Source organism: Setaria italica, chromosome I, assembly GCF_000263155.2.
Source record: "Setaria italica strain Yugu1 chromosome I, Setaria_italica_v2.0, whole genome shotgun sequence".
Lineage (NCBI taxonomy): Eukaryota > Viridiplantae > Streptophyta > Magnoliopsida > Poales > Poaceae > Setaria > Setaria italica.
This window is the reverse complement of record NC_028450.1, coordinates 34,949,960-34,967,420: the sequence shown is the minus strand read 5'-3', so window position 1 is coordinate 34,967,420 and position 17,461 is coordinate 34,949,960. Positions and strand designations below refer to the sequence as shown.

Genomic DNA, 17,461 nt, shown 5'->3' with positions numbered 1-17,461 from the left:
AGCTCGCTTTGTAGTTTTCTATCGATCCGTGTTTGAAATGCCATACATGTTATTGTTATCCTAGACAGAAAGCAAAAGATAGAGTAAGCTTTTTATCCTAGAGAGCTCCTTGGTTTCAACTCGTTTTGCGTCTTCCCATGGGACGCTGAGATCTAGGAATTCTACGTAGTACTCGTAGGTGTCCTGACGCCTAATCATGCAACACGTTGGGGATTAGCGCGCCAGTGGGCTGCTGCAAAAGTCAACCTGCCTGGTCTGGTCGGGTAAAAATACAAAAGTCAACCTGGATAAGTTGTCCCCAGCAAAGTCCACCGGCTCGATCAGCGATTCAGCACACATGTGCCGGCCACGCCCCACGCGTACCTTTTGAACCTCATCTATGTGCCGTTACATCGAAGCTCAGATCGTTTGGTCGGGATATCATACCCAGAGTGAACCTGAAGCATCCAAAAAGACCAGGACCCAGGGGGTGTTTGGATACACCTCCTAAAGTTTATTACCCGTCACATCGGATGTTTGATACTAATTAGGAATATTAAACATAGACTATTTACAAAACTCATTGCACAGATGGAGTCTAATTTGCGAGACGAATCTATTAAACCTAATTAGTTCATGATTTGACAATGTGCTGCTACAGTAAACATGTGCTAATTATGGATTAATTAGGCTCAATAGATTCGTCTTGCGAATTAGTATAGGGATTCTGCAATTAGTTTTATAATTAGCTCATGTTTAGTCCTTCTAATTAGTATCCGAACATCCGATGTGATACTCCTAAAGTTTAGCACTTGTATCCAAACACCCTCTTACTGACTTGTTTTTTTATGAATCGGCCAAGGATAGTGCGTGTTTGTAGAAAAAAATATAAAACTACATCCTTGGGGCTATACGACATGAAAAAGAAAAGGAAAGAAAAACAAAACAGGCTCATCCGGTTGGATTGGGACGTCAATGCGAGTAACCACTCGATTCAAAACAGCCACACCCGATCGGTTGGATTGGGACGTCAACGCGGCCTCACCACTCCACTTGCCATGGCGGCACCCACCAATATTCCTGCTCATGTATTCGTCGAAATCTTCAAGCGTGGCCCTACATCGACAGGGAACTGATAGATGCAAACTGCACCGCACCAAGAAGGTCATCGCCATGCAGAACCCTCCGCTGTAGTACCGCTGCAACACCACACTCCACCTGACAGAGTGATACCACCGAATTCAGACCTCTCGCAGGCTACCTCGCAGTCGCCACCACGATAACACAACGCGCTGGGGTCTCGCCACATCCGCTGTTGGACTCCACCTCGCTCTCGTCGCCACGAAGAAACACCACGCGTGGGGCCTCATCACGCCCATCATAGTACTCCATGTCACAGATTCATTTTTTTTGTCGTCGTCAGAGTGGTGAGCAATGTTGCCCCGCTCCACAAGATCTCCCTCGATCAGCCCGGCCACCACCGTAGGTCAACTTCGCCTCGTTGCTTCACCCGCGCAAAAGCCTCCGCCTCCATGTTAGCAAGCCAGAGAAATCACTTGCGCCATCTTCCGACGATATACCGCACCGGGTGGCCCAGCCAAGCTGTGCAACCCACCGCGGTCCGCTGCAAGCCTAGTTGTCCCACGATGCCATTGCTGCAAGCGCCGTCCTTCGACGCAATCCCACGCCGCATTGACCGTTGCCAAGCAACGCTAGCCATCGCGGTCCGCTGCAAGCAGCTAAGATCGACAACCATGCGATAACCCTTGGCCGCTATCATAACTGCGATCGTCTCTGCTCGGCCTCGATAACACCCGTCCAGCTTGCCACACGGCGGAATTATTGCCACTACCTGCGACCGCCCATGACCAACGAACCAGCAATGCCAAAATCGAGATGGGTCTCTAGAGATGACGCCTCTAAGGAGGGCACGACGCTAATAGCGCTGCTGTCGCTCATCCAGGATCCGGACAGGGTTTTCATCCAGAGGACCCCGTGCAGCAGAGTTGTAGCTCAGACATGACACCCCCAAAGGGGAGAACAACGCCCGAGGGTGCCGTCGTAATCTCCACCAGTAAGAACGCTGGCAAGGGCTTTTGCCCAGAGCATCCCAACCCGTCGCTGCACGCGCACGGCACTCCCGGACCACGGTCACGGCAGCCCATCCAAGGCAACGTCGCCGCCGTGCCTCCTCGTACCATGCCGTCGTACCTCCACCTCCGCTCGCTCGCTGGCAGTCATCCTCGTCGCCCTGCGCCGCCCCGCCCGCAGCCTCCGCGCAGCGCCTCCTCCGCACCGCTATCCTCCGCGCTAGCGCCACCTCCGCGCCACTGTCCTCCATGGGCACCACGGCCTCTGCCAGGCCGCCGCGCCTCCTCCTCCACCGGGCCGGCGCGCTCGCGTCCTGGCGCCTCCATCCCGCATTGCACGGCCTCTTTGCCAGGCTGCCTTGTTTCCGCCACCTTACTTCTACCATGCCGGCCTCATCGCACGACCTCCATTGCACGGCCTCTTCGCCTCACGCCCTGGCCATCGCTCGCCCCGCGCTGGGCCGACGAGGATCTTCTCAACGCGCTCCCCGACGATGTGCTCCTCTTCATCCTCCATCGCCTCCTGTCCGCCGCAGCCGCTGCGTGGACCAGCGTCCTCTCCCGCTGCTGGAGCCGCCTCTATGCGTGCCTCCCAGAGCTCTAGTTCCCACACTCGACCGACCCCCTTGCCCTCGGCCGCTCCCGCGCCGCGCTTGCCGCCCACGCGGCGCCCGTGCTCCCCATGCTGCGGGTCGTCGCCAACGACGCCGACCCGGGGGACGCAGCCGTGGTGCTCCGCCTCACCACGCCTCGCCTCACCCGTGGGCTCTCTTTATGCGGCCACGAGTGGCCTTTGGGAGGGGCACGAGCGGCGAGCTGGTGGCGGTGGCGCTCGCACACGCCCTCGCACTCACCGTCGCCGTCACCTGCACCCTCAACATCTCCGGCGGCCATGTCAACCTGGCCATCACCTTCAGCACTTTCCACGACGGCCGCATCTGCCTCATCCGCTCGCTCATCTACTGGGCCGCTCACCCGAGACCGCCGCTGTCGTTGCCGGATCCGGCCTCCACGGCACCAGATCCGCCTTCCTGAGCCGTCGCCATCGCCCATGTCTAGCGGATCCGCCATGGCCGCCCGTTTCCCCGTCCGGGACCGGCGCCACCGCGAACCTGGGCTGGAAGACCCCGCCACCGCCGTCCTAGGGGCCCGTGCGGGATTCCGGCAAACCCCTCCAGCGGCGGCGAGGGAAGGGAAGGGAGGAAGGGGGTGGTGGCAGCAGGGGCGGGCAGTCGCCGCCCGAGTTGCCCGAGTTGCGCGAGCAGGGGCGATGCGGGCGGTCTGTTTTTTTTTTTTTTTGATCCCCATGAGAGGTGGATCGATCGGTAATTCTATCTATCCGGTCGAAACAAAAACTCCACCGTACGTGGAGCACGCAATCATGCCGCGCACCCTGCGTCGATCGGGGCCTGGCTGGAGGTTGCCAGTCTGCCACTCGAGCCGGGACACTTTCGCCTCCCTTCGAGATCACGCTTAATGCCGGTAGTTTTCGCGGGGACGCCGGCGGACGTGAACGGCCGGCGACGAGGCGGCACACACGCCCGCGCGCACTAGTGGTGGGTGGGGTGGAGGCGCCATTGTGATGATGACGGCGAGGACTCGTCGGGCGCCCGGGCACTCGCGGCTTAGGCCCCAGATCGATCCGTCGCGCGCGAGCGCTAGTGCGGTGTGGTTGACCGACCGCGGCGCGTGTGCCGTCGCTGCGGCCTGCAGCGACAGAGCCGTAGCGCGCGCACAACAATCTCCGATCTCCTCCGATCCTCCTCCCGTCGCGCCTTTTGCCTTTCTCCGGTGGTGGTGGGATCGGGCGCGCCAGGTGGCGTCGCGCCTAGTTGCGGTGGCGACTCCTGTCGGGTCGGCGGCGGATGCGTGACATGAGAGCAGTCTGGTCGCCGCAGCTCCTTTTCGTGCTGTTTTTCCTTTGCTGCCAAGATAAATTAGTAGCGGAACAGCAGCGGCAGGAGTGAGTGCTTCATCGCAACAAACTTTCTGTTCAGGTCTCGGGCTCCGTGAACAGTTTGATCCGGCGGTGACTGTGCTGTCCGGGGGTTGGAGGATTGAGCTTGAAGGCCATGGCTGCTTCGTGCTGTCGTGCACGCACCTCTCCTTTTCGGCTTTTCGGATCCACGTCTGGGTTGAGAGGAATGTTTTCTCTCACACGCGGATGGATGGAAGCGCCTGTCCTGGCCGGAGTTGGTGCGTGTGTGTCAACTGTCAACGCCAGCGGAGGTGAAGCCGATGGCTCGTAACTGCGTTCACAACGGAACGGAAGGCGATTAAATGAAGTGCCGCTCGTTCAGGACCATCCGTGGTACTGTGGCTCCGTCCCATAGCTAATCATGTGTACTTTCCTGGAGTGGTAGCTTGTAACTGACGCAGGGCCCGGACCACGACCGAAGTGGTCAAGCCAGTCAAAGGGCGCTGATCTGCCACGTGTCAATCTGGAGCGCAATTAGTTCATTGGTTAGTTCCACCATTTTAAATTGTATGTTATTTTAAGTTGCCTAGTTTCCTAGATTCATAGATAGTTTCATAGCAAAAACTATACATCTAAAACTGAAACGATCTACAAGGGAGTACTTCATAGGGACTAGGGAGCAATGTGTACTTCAAAGGGATTAGAGAGCAATGTTTTCAAATCGTATAATCGAACCTAATCGTAAGGGTACCAATAAGATGACTAATCATGATTAGTCGTCAATCAGCCCGATTAGTCTAGGCTAGTCGGTAGTCTAGTCGTCCTATATATATTGAGACCAATATACTATATAGTATATAGTGTAAAGTTATGATCATGATAATTTTGATGGTTAGGTGGTAACTTACTTGGTAGGTGGTAACTTACTGGTGAGTTTTGATTTGTGAAATATCCACTAGCAGCTCCTAGTCCCACGCTCTTGGATCTTATCATCTTATTGTGGAGGTGTATATCTCAAATCTAATGGCCCCAATGCCAGCCCAAAACAATTTAAGCCCATGTGTTTTTCATGCTTGCAAATTTCTCTCCCTCAAACCTAGTCGTCCTCAGCCTAATCGGACGACTAATCGCGGTTAGTCGATGATTAGTCGGATGACTAGCTTTCTAGTCGGTCAAGTCGGATCGGTGGTCTTTATTGGTATGAGTTGAGCGATAACGGCGAGGGCGACTAATCACAACTAATCGCGATTAGTGGGACAACTTAAAAACATTGCTAGGAGTGAGTGCAGAGTAAGGTCTGCACCAATGGTTACATATGAGCTAGCTCATAGAATATTTTCTTATTTTTTAATAAGGGAGAGCAAAGTTATCTCTTGATCAAGAGATATCTCATACAAGCACTTCAAGATTACGTGGGGATGACGTATGAGATCAGGGAGTGAGTGCAGAGTAAGACCTACTCCAATAGTACATATGAGCTATCTTATAGAATATTTTCTCATTTTTTAATAGGGGAGAGAAGAGTTATCTCTTGATCAAAAGATAATCTCGTACAGTCACTTCAAGATTACGTGGGAATGACGTGTATGGTTATTCATATTATGAGCTATTTGCTAAGAAGAGTCAGATCATTGGAAGGGTACTAGCTCGTATCATTGGAGGAGGGCTAAGGGAGGTCTGGTAGGAGTACAGAATGGCAGGCCAAAAACTGCTCAACGTGCATCCTCAGCAATCCTGAACCGGCAGGAGCTTCTCTACAACGGAACGGCTGGAGCCTGAAGCTCACATGTATACACTGTACCAAAATAATTGTATTTCTGGATTGTACCTGAATAGGTATTTTGTACAGGTGCATAATCAGAAATGCACTTATTTATTTTATGCAGGTAGTAATAGTTTTGTCTGACAACAGAAGTCTTCTGACTGTCTGGTGGATTTGTCATCAAAAGAAACTGATGTTAATGGAGGATTCCCCAGACATCCACGAGAGTCGAAAATCGATTCAACCCAGCCATCTCATCACATATTTACCAACATGAACAGCGCATCGCTGGCAACAGAATTGTGTTCATCACGAGTGCATCTGAGGTGATAGGATCGTAGGGGCATTTTTCTGCAAAATCTGAGGTATTGAAATGCACAAACGAAGCATACATTGACGCAGCCAAGTGAATACTTCCTACCACCCCTTCGTTGCTGAATCACAGTTCAGCCAGCCAAGAGGCGCTGCCTCACCGATTCTGACTTTCTGAGCGAAATTGTTGCGGACGTCATTCTTCGAGAAGAAACGACCGTCATTCATCTTCGTGGCCTCGATTTCCTTCGTTACAGCAACATGGTTGCTCAGCCAGTCAGCCTGCAGTGTCATGTACTACATTTATAATATTCTACTAATAATAAGTAAAGTAATTAGAAATTCTGCAAGGTAATACTTACTTCCCGAGATAGACTGAAGACTTATTGCATTGGATTCAAAAATACCAAGTCCCCAATATTTCATATGCTTACGTATATTTTGGCACTTCATCCAAAATGCAAACTCCTGGAAAACGTTTTCTAGGACGTATAAAATCAACTTAAGGGTACGCGTGAATATGGTACTTCTGATCAAGGTCCACTGCTAAGGTATGATCAGCCTACTCATGCAGGCAGCAGAATTCTCATGACCAAAACATGTCCAATATGCCATGACAATACGATAGTTCAGGTTCACCGATTGCAGATTATATCTCCTTAGGATATCTAAAGTGGTAAAATTCAAGTTGGGTGCATATAAATTCAGGTGAAAACAATATAGCTCAGTCAGGCTTCAGTAGATGTAGCAATAACTGAGAAACGATGAACGATTCTCTGAGTAAGATTCAACAGTAATTTATACCAAACCGTTGAATGCACTAAATTGAAACACCCTTTCTGAAGCAGAATTGTTACATCACCATTCACCAGTGAGCAAAATATTAGTAAACTACTAGCTTATACTACCATTTTCAGGCCTGACAAATCCAATTATTCAAAATCATTAGCTTATTCATACACAGAGATTGACACTGTTAACTACACATCTTTAGGATCCTGCTACAATGTCGATTCAGACATGTTCACAAGGATTCATGAGCCTGCTTCCTCAGCATGCAGATCTTGAAGTGACAAATGCTATCCATACTCGGCCAGACTGCCTTCAAGGTTTCAATACACAATGGTCGAATCATGATTCATTTCAAAACATAAAACTCAAAATTTAAAACTCGGTCCTGGGGAAAGAACACCCCTGGTATTAACAGCAGAAGAATTTTCTCGCTGCATGACTGAGAAAACATCCCCAAGGCCTCACCCAGACACCCACACAAGGGGAAACTCGAAATTTATGGAGAGGGTTTTTGTTAGAGTGCTGGGAAACATATCTTATATTTCAGCCTGTGCTTTAAAGGGCTCTAGGAAACAAATGTTGGATAGGAATTTCTTCAATGGGTTCTTCCATGGTCAAAAGTTTCAAAGTAATGACAACCTATGAGTTTTCAGATTCTTCTATGGTCAAAAGTTTCAAAGTAATGACAACCTATGAGTTTTCAGATCAAGCAGCACAAGGGCTTCATTCTACATCACATGAGGCAAGAGTTTTAAATAAAAAATGCAAGTCAAAGTGGTACTAAAGTTCTTAACTGACAACATGCATTAGCAACTTCCCACCCAAACTACGACAAGTATCAGATCAACATTACCCAGAGTCCCCTCACAAAAGGGTAGTAGTATAAACAGTACCCAGCATCCACCACCACGAAATACTAAATTGAGTTGAACCAATAGCACCACAATATCGCAGTGGTTTGGTAAGTGCAACAAGAACAATCAAGTCAAGCAAGTATTTAAGAGACGATGAGAAACTTAGAGAGCATATGCCTCTGAAAATATTATCATCTTATTTTTCGGGATGATACAACCATACATAGGACAATAAACTAATAGAGGCACATACCTAAGAATTGTGATCATGAGATTCTTAAAAAAGCTTTCTTTTGGCTACAATAACTAGTACCTTGCTCAATGCCAACAACTTACATTGGCAGAAGCACAAAGAACAATGTAACAAGCACTTAGGAATTCTACTCCACACTAACCGAAGTCTTCCTAGCTTTCTTGTCATTAACATATATCTGGTAGCCATATGAAATAAATCCCCAGATGGCCAACAACATAGCAATAATCTTCACTCCATCCATCTTGTCGTGGAAGAAAATCACAGCAAAAACTGGAATGATGGGTAGAGCTAGTGTGCTTATCACATTTGAAAAGAGGGATGACACCACAAAGATCAAACCAACCACTCCAACAGAAGCTATCTGCCAAGATATAGCAGTCCACAGAAGTGTCATCACATAGGACAACCTCCCTGAGCTGAAGGCATGCATCTCCCCCTTTAAAGTCTTCCATTCACCACTTGCGAATAACCCAATAAGAGAAGCTATTGTTGCCACTAATGCTGTATATATCTGCATGTTCAGCACGACTGAGAAAGTTTCCCTCTTAATAACCTTCTCAAATGTAACTTGCATTAAAGACAGAATCAGTGAGTATGTGGCCGATGCTCCTAGCGTCAACATGAAACCCAATATGTATCTCCCATGCGATAAACCATTAGTACCCTGAGAATCTTCATCAACTCCAAGAAGTGCGGCAGAAAAGGTAAGGAGGATTACAGAGTTGAAAATCAATGCAGTGAACTTTTGGGCATTGAGGAAATATGAGAAGACAGCATTGAAGGCCAGCTGACTAGCACATATGAGCGAATATGTTGATACAGGAAGGTACAACAGGCCATAGGAATACATCAAGTCATCTGCAGCAATGATGAGCCCCAAGGCAATATATATCAGGGTAATTTTGGTGACAGAAGTCTCAGGGCTAGCGGTGGTTGTTTGTGTAGATTTTGAACGGAACAGGTATAGGGCGATGAATAGCACAGGAAAGCCAGCAGTTTGGACAAATGTGGACATCCACTTGCTATTTCCACCTTGATTGTAGTAGAACCTCCCAAGGAGTGTTGATGCTGTCTGACCAGCAATGAGGAAGAAAATGTTTAGGGCTACCATCAACCACCAATGCCAATGCTTGGTAGGAGAGTTCTGAGGAGCTGTTTCGTTAGCAGAAGAAGTTTCAGGTTTGGATGATCCTGCAAATAACAGGTGGAAGGCATTGTCAAGAGGTTATGTCAAACTGCAAATGCCAAGAACTGATGCTAACAGGACATCACCAAATAAAACAGTACATTATCTTTCCTTATGAACTAAGTATGCCTGATCAACCTAACCAACCGAACTCTGCTGTCCTGACGAATGGGACTTAATCCCATAGTGCACCAAATCTACTGTAAGAAATTCGTCCACGATACCTTTATGACTTCTTTCTTACAGCTCACGGTGTTGCCGAAAACCATCAGGGCTATTCTGAACCAAACTCGCATTATCCCCAAAGAAGAAAAGAATAAAACAGGGCTGATTATAGTAACTAAAAGTAAGATTTGCAACACTTATTTTTGGAAAGCTGCAAATATCTGGTGTTCTAATTAATCGACTGAACCCGCTCCTGCATACAACCGATTTAACACATGCTCTAAACGGCCGGTTCATTGTACAGGGAATTCGAAACAAATAACTGAAAACGGACGTGCGCACATCACCAGAATATGCAGCAGTGGCAAGGCAATCATGGGCGTGCACACTGAAAAGGAAGGATGATAAAAAAAAAACAATCCCAACTGCTAGCTAAAATCCATCGAGCCAACAGGCTGACGTACCCCCAGCAGGCAATTCATCGAACACTTCGTGAACTTGAACCCGGGCCAACGACGTGCCACCGGAAACCCAACAGGGCAACAGAACGAAGAAGATATCAATCCGCTATGCACACAGCCACGCACCGAGGAAGCGAATCCAATATCTGCGCTATTCTCGTCACTCCGCACAACGATAACCCAACAAAGCGAAAGTTCTAGCAGAGAGAGACGAGCGGAGGACTGACCCGTGATCTGTATCTGGACCTCATCTTCCCTGCTGCCGCCTCCTCCCACGCCCGCGCCTCCGCTGCTGCCGTCGTCGCCGGCCATGCCGTGACCCCGCGCGCGATCCGATGCGAGTGGGCTGGGCTAGCGGAGGACGCGACGAGTGAGGACGAAGAGGAGACGAGATGGCGCGGGACGAGGGGAGGACGAGAGGAAGAGGCAGTGGTCAGCGACTCGGCGTGGGAGCGCCGCACGGGGGGTTGGAAAAGCGGGGCACATCCTTCCCTCCCGTGGTCCGTGGAACACCCGGCTTTTTGGACCCTTCCCGCTGGCCTCTCGCCGTCGCTGTCCCGCGAGGCTGCGACCAAGGACTTGCGCGATCGCCCATTCGCCTGCTCCGGATCCCAAATCGCCATCATTTTTTTCTTTTCGGACGGGACCCCACCCGAACGGTTTGGTCACGTATCGGTAGTACGCCGCCTGAGTTGACCCGACACCGAAACGATTACGCGATGATGAGATGACTAGATGAGGATACTGTGCGCCGCTACTATCGCACGATACGGACTGCGGCTGTAGACGTAGACGGTGCCGAGAAGATAGCGTGAAACGGGAGCAGGATGGATGCTACTGCTGTTGCCGTGTGGTGATCGGGCACAGGAATGAGATTCCGCGGGCGGACTAGCGATGCCGGTGGTGCCTACGTGGCCGCGAGATTTTTCTGCGTCGGATGCCCGCAGCTCCTGGCCGCAAGTTGTTCGCGCGTCCACCAACTCTGACTTCGCCGGTTCGCCCTCTCCCCGTCTCTCTACGAGCCAGGCAGCGCACAGCATTTTGATTCCGGAAGCGAGAGCCTCGCCGAGAGAGAGGAAACAGCGGCGGAAAAGAAGCCTCTCTCCACACCGTTCAGCTCGTGGGCTTCGGCTTGTATCATCGGCCTGCTTTTTTCAGGCTTGGATCATCCATCGGCCAGCTCGTGGGCAAAAGAAGGCCCTGAGAGAAAACAGCTCGTGGCCTTCCTTCGTAATTGGCCCAGCCCAGTTGCCTTTTGGGCCTGCTTCAGAACTGATCCACGAAATTGTTTGCCCTGTCAAAAAAAGGACAAAATTGTATGACATAGCGTAGTATTTTGGTACCTGGTATCACGCACGATATAAACAGTGCAACACACCGTGAACCTATAAATTCTTCTGATGCGCCGTGTGATTCTTTCTTCTTTACGAACTACCGTACCCGATCCAAACAATTTTGGCATCCGATCAGCCTGCTGCTGGCTACTACCAACAACTGTTTTGCCCATACGGCCATGATCACCACTGCTCACATGCCATAAGTGAAAGAAGAGAGGCCCAAAGGCAAAAGTGCACTGCAGCGTGAAGCCGGCAGCACGCGTTGCTTCCACTCAAGGCTCGAGTGTCCCGCACAGCTAACAATCCACGTTCAAAGACCAGAAAAAGGCGCGACGCAGATTCCACATGCCACTATCCCACTACACCACCCCATATCGCTTGAATTGCATGCACGGCACTACGCAAACCAAACTCCATAGAACAAGGGAAACCGTGCTTGGACACGTTCGCGGAAAAAAATGGAACAAGGGAAACTAGGTTACCAGAACAAGAACTCAAAAACATATTCTAGTAGTACATATACTCTCTCATCCAAATACCTGCATTATTCTTATGCTTATTACTGAACACGTATGGTACATGCGCGTCAATCGCTAATCCTTGTCCTCGATCGGCGTCGATGGTGGCCGCGGTGTCAGTGACGCCGCGACGGCGAGAGCGACGGTTGCCAGATTCTTGAACTCGGCGTCCTCCGCGGCCAGCGGCGACGTGTCGTCGGCCTCGCCGAACGCATCCTCGCACGTCGCGGGCGCGTCCACCGCCGCGCTGAGCTGCGTGACGGCGTCGTCGGCGCCCTCGCCGCGGGCGAGGTCCTCCTCCGCCTGGGCGAGCTGATCCACGGCGTCCGAGTACACCTCGGCGCACACGGCGAGCCGGTCCCGCCTCCTCGCGTCCCAGGCCGCGCGCGTCGGCCGCCGCGACGCTCGCCTTGTCGGCTTGGAAGACTCTGATGCAGTAGTCGTAGCCGATGGAGGGGTGGCCGGCGGCGAAGGACCTGCACGCGTCTTCCAGCGTGGATGACTTGCACGTAGGCACGACGAGCAAGAGGAACAGCACGGAGGAGAGCAGCTTCATGGTGTGGCCTCGATGGTTTTGCTTTGCTAGTTAGCTCCGGTAGGTATGGCTTCTGGTCGTGAGGTTTTGAGAGTATTTGATGGCGATAGTAGACAGCAGTTGGTTGGTGCTGCCTTGGTGTTGGTGGCCGGCTCGTGGCTAAAAGTAGTGCAACTGCAGATGGCTTCAGAGTGTAGAATATTCGAAGAATTTTGTTTTTTTTCCTCCCGAAGCATTCGAAAAATTTTGTTGATACGAAATGTTTGAAGAATTTGTTCAAGCTACGTTAGTTGAAAACCATGAAAGACTGGAAACTAGGCACTTAAAACTGATTTGGGCCTGAAGTGATTATGAAATGGGCTTATTTGGGCCGGGTCCAGTCTACGAAATTCTTGATCAGCCGAAACTGCAAGCAAAGCAGGCCCACTGCCACAAACTGCTCCGGCTCCTCGCTCAGATCGGAGTTGCGGCGCCGGCGGCGGAGATGGCGACCCGGTTCTACTGGCCGATGGTCGCTGCGGCCGTTGGGTTCCGCCTCGTCCTGGTCCTTTTCGGCGGAGACCTCCACCTCGCCTCCCGCCCCGAGGTCTCTACCCCGCTCACTTCCCTACGCCGCCGTAAGCGCCTCCTCACTCCCCAACCTCCTCCTAGCCTTCCCGCGTCCGTTGTCTGACATCGCCGTAATTGGACTTCCTGTATACCTCCTCTGTGTATTGCAGTGGCGGAAGGCTACTGGCTGAAGCAAGCGTCCATGTCGCCCTACTCCGGTATGTGTGATGAATGGTGTTACTGGATATACACGCTAGTGGATGGATTAAGCATTAGATTCTGAACTGTGTTTCTTGTCTATAGTGAATGAATTAGCGCATTGTGTATTTGATAATAAATGATGAAGTAGCATAGCATCTATTACCGGGAAAAATGAAATAGCAGAGTGTTGCTCATTATGCTTGCTTATTACCAGATGTGCGTGATGTCATCACATCGTTTTGTCAATTACACTCATTATTTTTCAACTGGGTTATTTTTAGTGTTTATTGTTGTAGTGTGAACTGGAAGGACAATTTTCTTGTGGATTTATTTTTCTTTCAGGATCTATGTATCACGGTTCCCCTTTGCTGCTGACTGTTCTTGGCCCATTAACTAGGACCAGGTAATTGACCCCTTGTTATTTAATCATATACATTACACTTGCTATACCTTTACAGCATTCGTTGGCTTATCAATCGACACTTGAAATGTAAACATCCTGATGTTCCATGGCATTACAGATCTGGTGGCAAGCATGCTCATGTTTATTGCAGGTAAATAACTAATCTATGTTTCTCAAAGATTCACTTTTTTAATAATTCTTTTATTGTAGGCACTGTTCCTTATGTCCTTATATTGTATTAGCATGTAATTGTTCAGAACAAATAAAAATTAAAACCCCCAATGTCTTCCCTGTTTTTCAGTTCAGTTAGCAATCATGTAATTTATATCACTCATCAATCCACGGCACAGTTTGATTTTTGTGGCTGTAGATTTTCTAGCTGCCATGCTTATTCGAGCTACTGGGCGTAGACTCCAAATGTCGCGGAACATAAGTTTGAAGTCACTTGACCTCACAAAAGCAGTAAATAATTCAGGTGTGTCATATCAGTTAAGGTTATGTTGTTTTCCTTAATTCTGTCTCTCCTCTTGGAATATGCTTTATCAAATACTGTCCTTTGCTTGCACGGTGTGTCATATCAGTTGCACCACTGTCGTACCTATTTGCCACTCAATGTCCCCTACAATATCAATATGATTTTGATACTTGCAATTTACAAACTGCAAAACTGAAAAAATATAAGATTTTCCCCCAAAAAGACAGTGGTTTCCAAATTTTGATGTTTCCTGGAAGACAGAGAATTCATCTTACTCTTTTTTGTGCAGAAAGAATATAGAACCCATGGATTTGTCTCATTGAATTAAAGGGGAATAGACCTTTGCTTGCTGGATACTGCTAATTACTGTTGATAAGCTAGAAATGGGCATCAAAAGAAATCCAAGCTTTTAATACTTAATAGTCTAATCCTTTCAGCTTGTGGTTGCTTACTATCTGCTATGCTGCTACTTATTATTCTTATTTATACTTTTCTTGCAGCTAATGTATGTGCAGGAGGTATCGCCTCTCTCATATATTTGTGGAACCCTTGGGCAATAGTCACTTGTGTGGGTTCATGTACATCACCAATTGAGAATTTAATGGTCGTGATAATGATCTATGGAGCCTGTTCACGTAAGAGCAACTCAATTTGGTGTTGCCCTTTTTTTTAATATGGAAACTGTAACCCAAATTTTAACCATTCATTTTGTTATGATTTCCATTTAAAATTGAACATGGTACGTTGATAAGATCTTTCATTTTGGCATCAATTAGCATCATTCACACAGAAGTTCAGACATTGCTGTTGGATTAACCTGAAATCCCACGTTTGATACTTAAACATCTTTGTAACTTTGTAGGTCTGGCTCCTCTTGCTGCCTTTGGATATGTTTTAGCCACACACCTCTCACTTTATCCTGCAATTCTAATTGTACCGGTTCGTGCCACAACTGCAAATTTCCATTTATTCTTTTTTTAGTTCAATTACTTTTATCATATATGCCACTTAACTGCATTTGTTGGCTTCTTAACTTTTTGGCAGGTCATTCTTTTGTTGGGGTATGGTCCAGATGCTCCCCCATCAAAAGTATTTCTTCTAAAAAGCTCAAGTGCCAGTAAAAGTGACATGTCAGAATATGATAAACGAACTAGCCTGGAAGTTCAACATTTCTCATGGATGACAGTAGTTCACTTCATATTTTGGCTATTCATCTGGTCTTGCTATGTGTTGTTGTTGAGCAGCATAATTCTGAAGAAAGTTGGTGGCCTGAATGAGATGTTTGGAAAGTAAGATGCTTAGTTCTTCTTCATTGATATGTGTTTCTTCTGTAGTCATATAATTCATCTGAAAGCATTCACTAGTTTGTCTAAGAATGGAGTGATCAGGACTTTTGCTTTGTGGTTCTATCTCAGATATTAGCATACTGTTGCATCCTGGTACTGTTACTTTGCCAAATTAGGAGTTATCAAGATACTATGTCAACTTCGGTTATGAGCTTCATCTTGTAAAAGGTTTCTTTTTGTTTCCTATTGACCGGTTTTCATTTGTTACTAAATTACCTACTGTGCTGTGGTTATGCAGGACCTATGGATTTATTCTTACTGTGAAGGACCTATCGCCTAATATTGGTGTTTTGTGGTGAGTGTTGATAACAAGATGGTGTGTGATTATCAGTAAGCATATTTCGATTCATCTCATGCATTTGGGAATTAATGCAGGTACTTCTTTGCTGAAGTTTTTGACTTCTTCAGAAGTTTCTTTCTTATAGTCTTCAATATGAACATTATTTTCATGGTCTTGCCATTGGCCATTCGTTTGAAGCACCGTCCGTGCTTTCTTGCGTTTGTTTACACAGCAATTATCGCTATGTTGAAATCCTATCCCTCTGTGAGTATGCTTTTTGTTATTTTATATGATATTTGTAATAAATTTAGTGCCTTGGGTCCTTTTTATATTTTTGTACTCCAGTTCTTCTAAATCCATTGATATGTATCTTGTGATTTGTAAAGGCTGGAGATTCAGCTCTGTATCTAGGTCTTCTGGGCCTATTTGCCAATGAATTAGCAGGTAGCTAAAATTTCGCTACAGAATTTTTTAATGATTACTATAGAGTTCATTCTTTACCTTCACATCTTGCAGAGATGCAGTTCACCTTCTTCTTGTTTTTCGGATATATTGGAGTATCTCTCCTTAGCCCTGTCATGCACAATCTGTGGATCTGGAGGGTTTGTCTCTCTATCTCTCTTGCTTAACATGTCAATTCTAAGGCACTGGTAGTGCAAAGTTGTGCTTACCATATCATCATCAGTAACACAATGTTATTTTCAGGGCACTGGTAATGCAAATTTCTACTTTGCCACCGGTTTGGCTTATACTTGCCTTCAGGTAACTAATACCCCTCTATAGATTTGTTCCTTAGTGACCATGCTGGCCATTGCATTGCCCTTAAGCTAAGATATAGTCCCCTCCCCTTTTAACATATCTGGACTTCTTAGCATGATATTATATATTGTTTTGGGGCTTGAAACCTTAACCCATAAATTGGTCTGGCTTGAAAACCAATTTTAAATTTGGGTATCTTTTAAAATCCAATGTGGGAAACTTATGGCTTGCCCTAAAAAACGCACATCTATTTTTATAGAAGTGATTTGAGATGCTTGTGCGTGTGTTAATTGAGATGCTTGTGCTTTGGTTTCAGTTTCTTGTATGGTAACCTGCTGGTTTCTGGCAGTTTTTGGAATTCTAATATTGAGTGCCAATCAGTTCTAAGATAGCGGTTTTTCAGACTTACCAAAGCCATATACCTGTTCCTTTCTATATCTAGGTCCTAAATTGCTGTTTGCCAATTTTGCAGACTGTGTTGGTTGTAGAGAGTGTAGGTTCAATGATAAAGCACGACAGAAAGCTAAGACTACTTGTGACGAGTTAACTTGGCCCCTCAGCTGCAATTTTCCTTGTGGTGCTCCTGAACACAGACGGCTCGTCATCCTGAAGTTTGTAGTAGGTTCGCATTCTGTGTATCATATTGTATTGTACACCACCACTTTTGTACAATATAAGGACCACAAGAGTCAAAGACTAAGGAACACGAAAGGGTTCTCCCTCAGTCCCTCAGACTAATTGTAGTCAGTGCCAAGCTCCGATGTGGATCCTGTGATGTCAATCATCCAGCATGGTTGAATTGAGCACATGTACAATATGTACTGTCTGTTTGCCAGATTAAGATGAAAATTACCCGTAGCATGCTCTTGCCTTTGGATACCTCAGTTTTTCACTGCAAGGTCCCCAGACGTGATGTTGTCGAGTCTCTCTCCATTCTCTTGAAGTTTGTTGTGCACGGCAACACACGTCTGCTCTCCAGTGCTGTTCTACTGTGGAGATTGAATCCTTCTACGAATTTGCAGAGAAGTCTTTGGCTTTACCGTTTGTCTCCATTAATGCTGGCTGCTGCTGCTGCTACCAGAGTACCAGTAACTGTACTGGAATTCGAATCTCGATTAATGGTCAGACCAACAAAATCTGTGTCAGTTGCTCGTGTCCTGCCGATACTGTTCAGTACATTGTTTCGTAGGCTGTGAACATGAAACAATGATTTGTTTGTGACTGAATACTATTGACACTGCTTGCACTCCCACTACTCCCATCTTCAGGCAAAGCACAGGAAA

General features: G+C 47.6%; 2 protein-coding genes and 1 pseudogene across 3 annotated transcripts; 1 reads left to right on the top strand and 2 right to left on the bottom strand.

Moving 5' to 3' along the window:
• Positions 1–5,778: 5,778 nt before the first annotated feature.
• Positions 5,779–10,296, bottom strand: LOC101776937 (probable purine permease 11). The gene is made up of 3 exons (XM_004953437.4): positions 10,003–10,296; positions 6,424–9,154; positions 5,779–6,343 (listed from the first exon to the last, which is right to left on the bottom strand). Exons 1-2 carry the CDS (start codon positions 10,085–10,087, stop codon positions 8,088–8,090), a joined length of 1,152 nt encoding a protein of 383 aa, XP_004953494.1. The 5' UTR covers positions 10,088–10,296; the 3' UTR covers positions 5,779–6,343; positions 6,424–8,087.
• A 1,234-nt stretch (positions 10,297–11,530) lies between these two features.
• LOC101776526 lies at positions 11,531–12,479 on the bottom strand (annotated as a pseudogene).
• Positions 12,480–12,505: 26 nt separating this feature from the next.
• LOC101775726 (phosphatidylinositol glycan anchor biosynthesis class U protein) lies at positions 12,506–17,057 on the top strand. Of its 2 annotated transcripts, XM_004953435.4 has the most exons (14): positions 12,506–12,782; positions 12,885–12,932; positions 13,258–13,318; positions 13,437–13,469; positions 13,669–13,793; positions 14,294–14,428; positions 14,656–14,732; positions 14,838–15,082; positions 15,378–15,434; positions 15,515–15,683; positions 15,806–15,863; positions 15,936–16,021; positions 16,125–16,181; positions 16,651–17,057. In XM_004953435.4, the coding sequence occupies exons 1-14, from the start codon at positions 12,521–12,523 to the stop codon at positions 16,723–16,725; spliced, it is 1,488 nt and encodes a 495-aa protein (XP_004953492.2). In that variant the 5' UTR covers positions 12,506–12,520; the 3' UTR covers positions 16,726–17,057. The 2 variants fall into 2 exon arrangements, with proteins under 2 accessions (XP_004953492.2, XP_012703273.2); XM_012847819.3 differs by lacking the exons at positions 13,258–13,318; positions 13,437–13,469 and having other exon boundaries at positions 13,689–13,793.
• Positions 17,058–17,461: the final 404 nt, after the last annotated feature.

Bases quoted from the DNA above. Each gene is read 5' to 3' on its own strand.
- LOC101776937 (XM_004953437.4), bottom strand. From the start codon at position 10,087: ATGGCCGGCGACGACGGCAGCAGCGGAGGCGCGGGCGTGGGAGGAGGC. The intron at 9,155-10,002 runs GTCAGTCCTCCG...TGTTATTTGCAG, and splicing joins GGTCCAGATACAGATCACGG to GATCATCCAAACCTGAAACT.
- LOC101775726 (XM_004953435.4), top strand. From the start codon at position 12,521: ATGGGCTTATTTGGGCCGGGTCCAGTCTACGAAATTCTTGATCAGCCG. The intron at 14,429-14,655 runs GTAAGAGCAACT...GTAACTTTGTAG, and splicing joins GATCTATGGAGCCTGTTCAC to GTCTGGCTCCTCTTGCTGCC. The intron at 15,684-15,805 runs GTGAGTATGCTT...TGATTTGTAAAG, and splicing joins TGTTGAAATCCTATCCCTCT to GCTGGAGATTCAGCTCTGTA.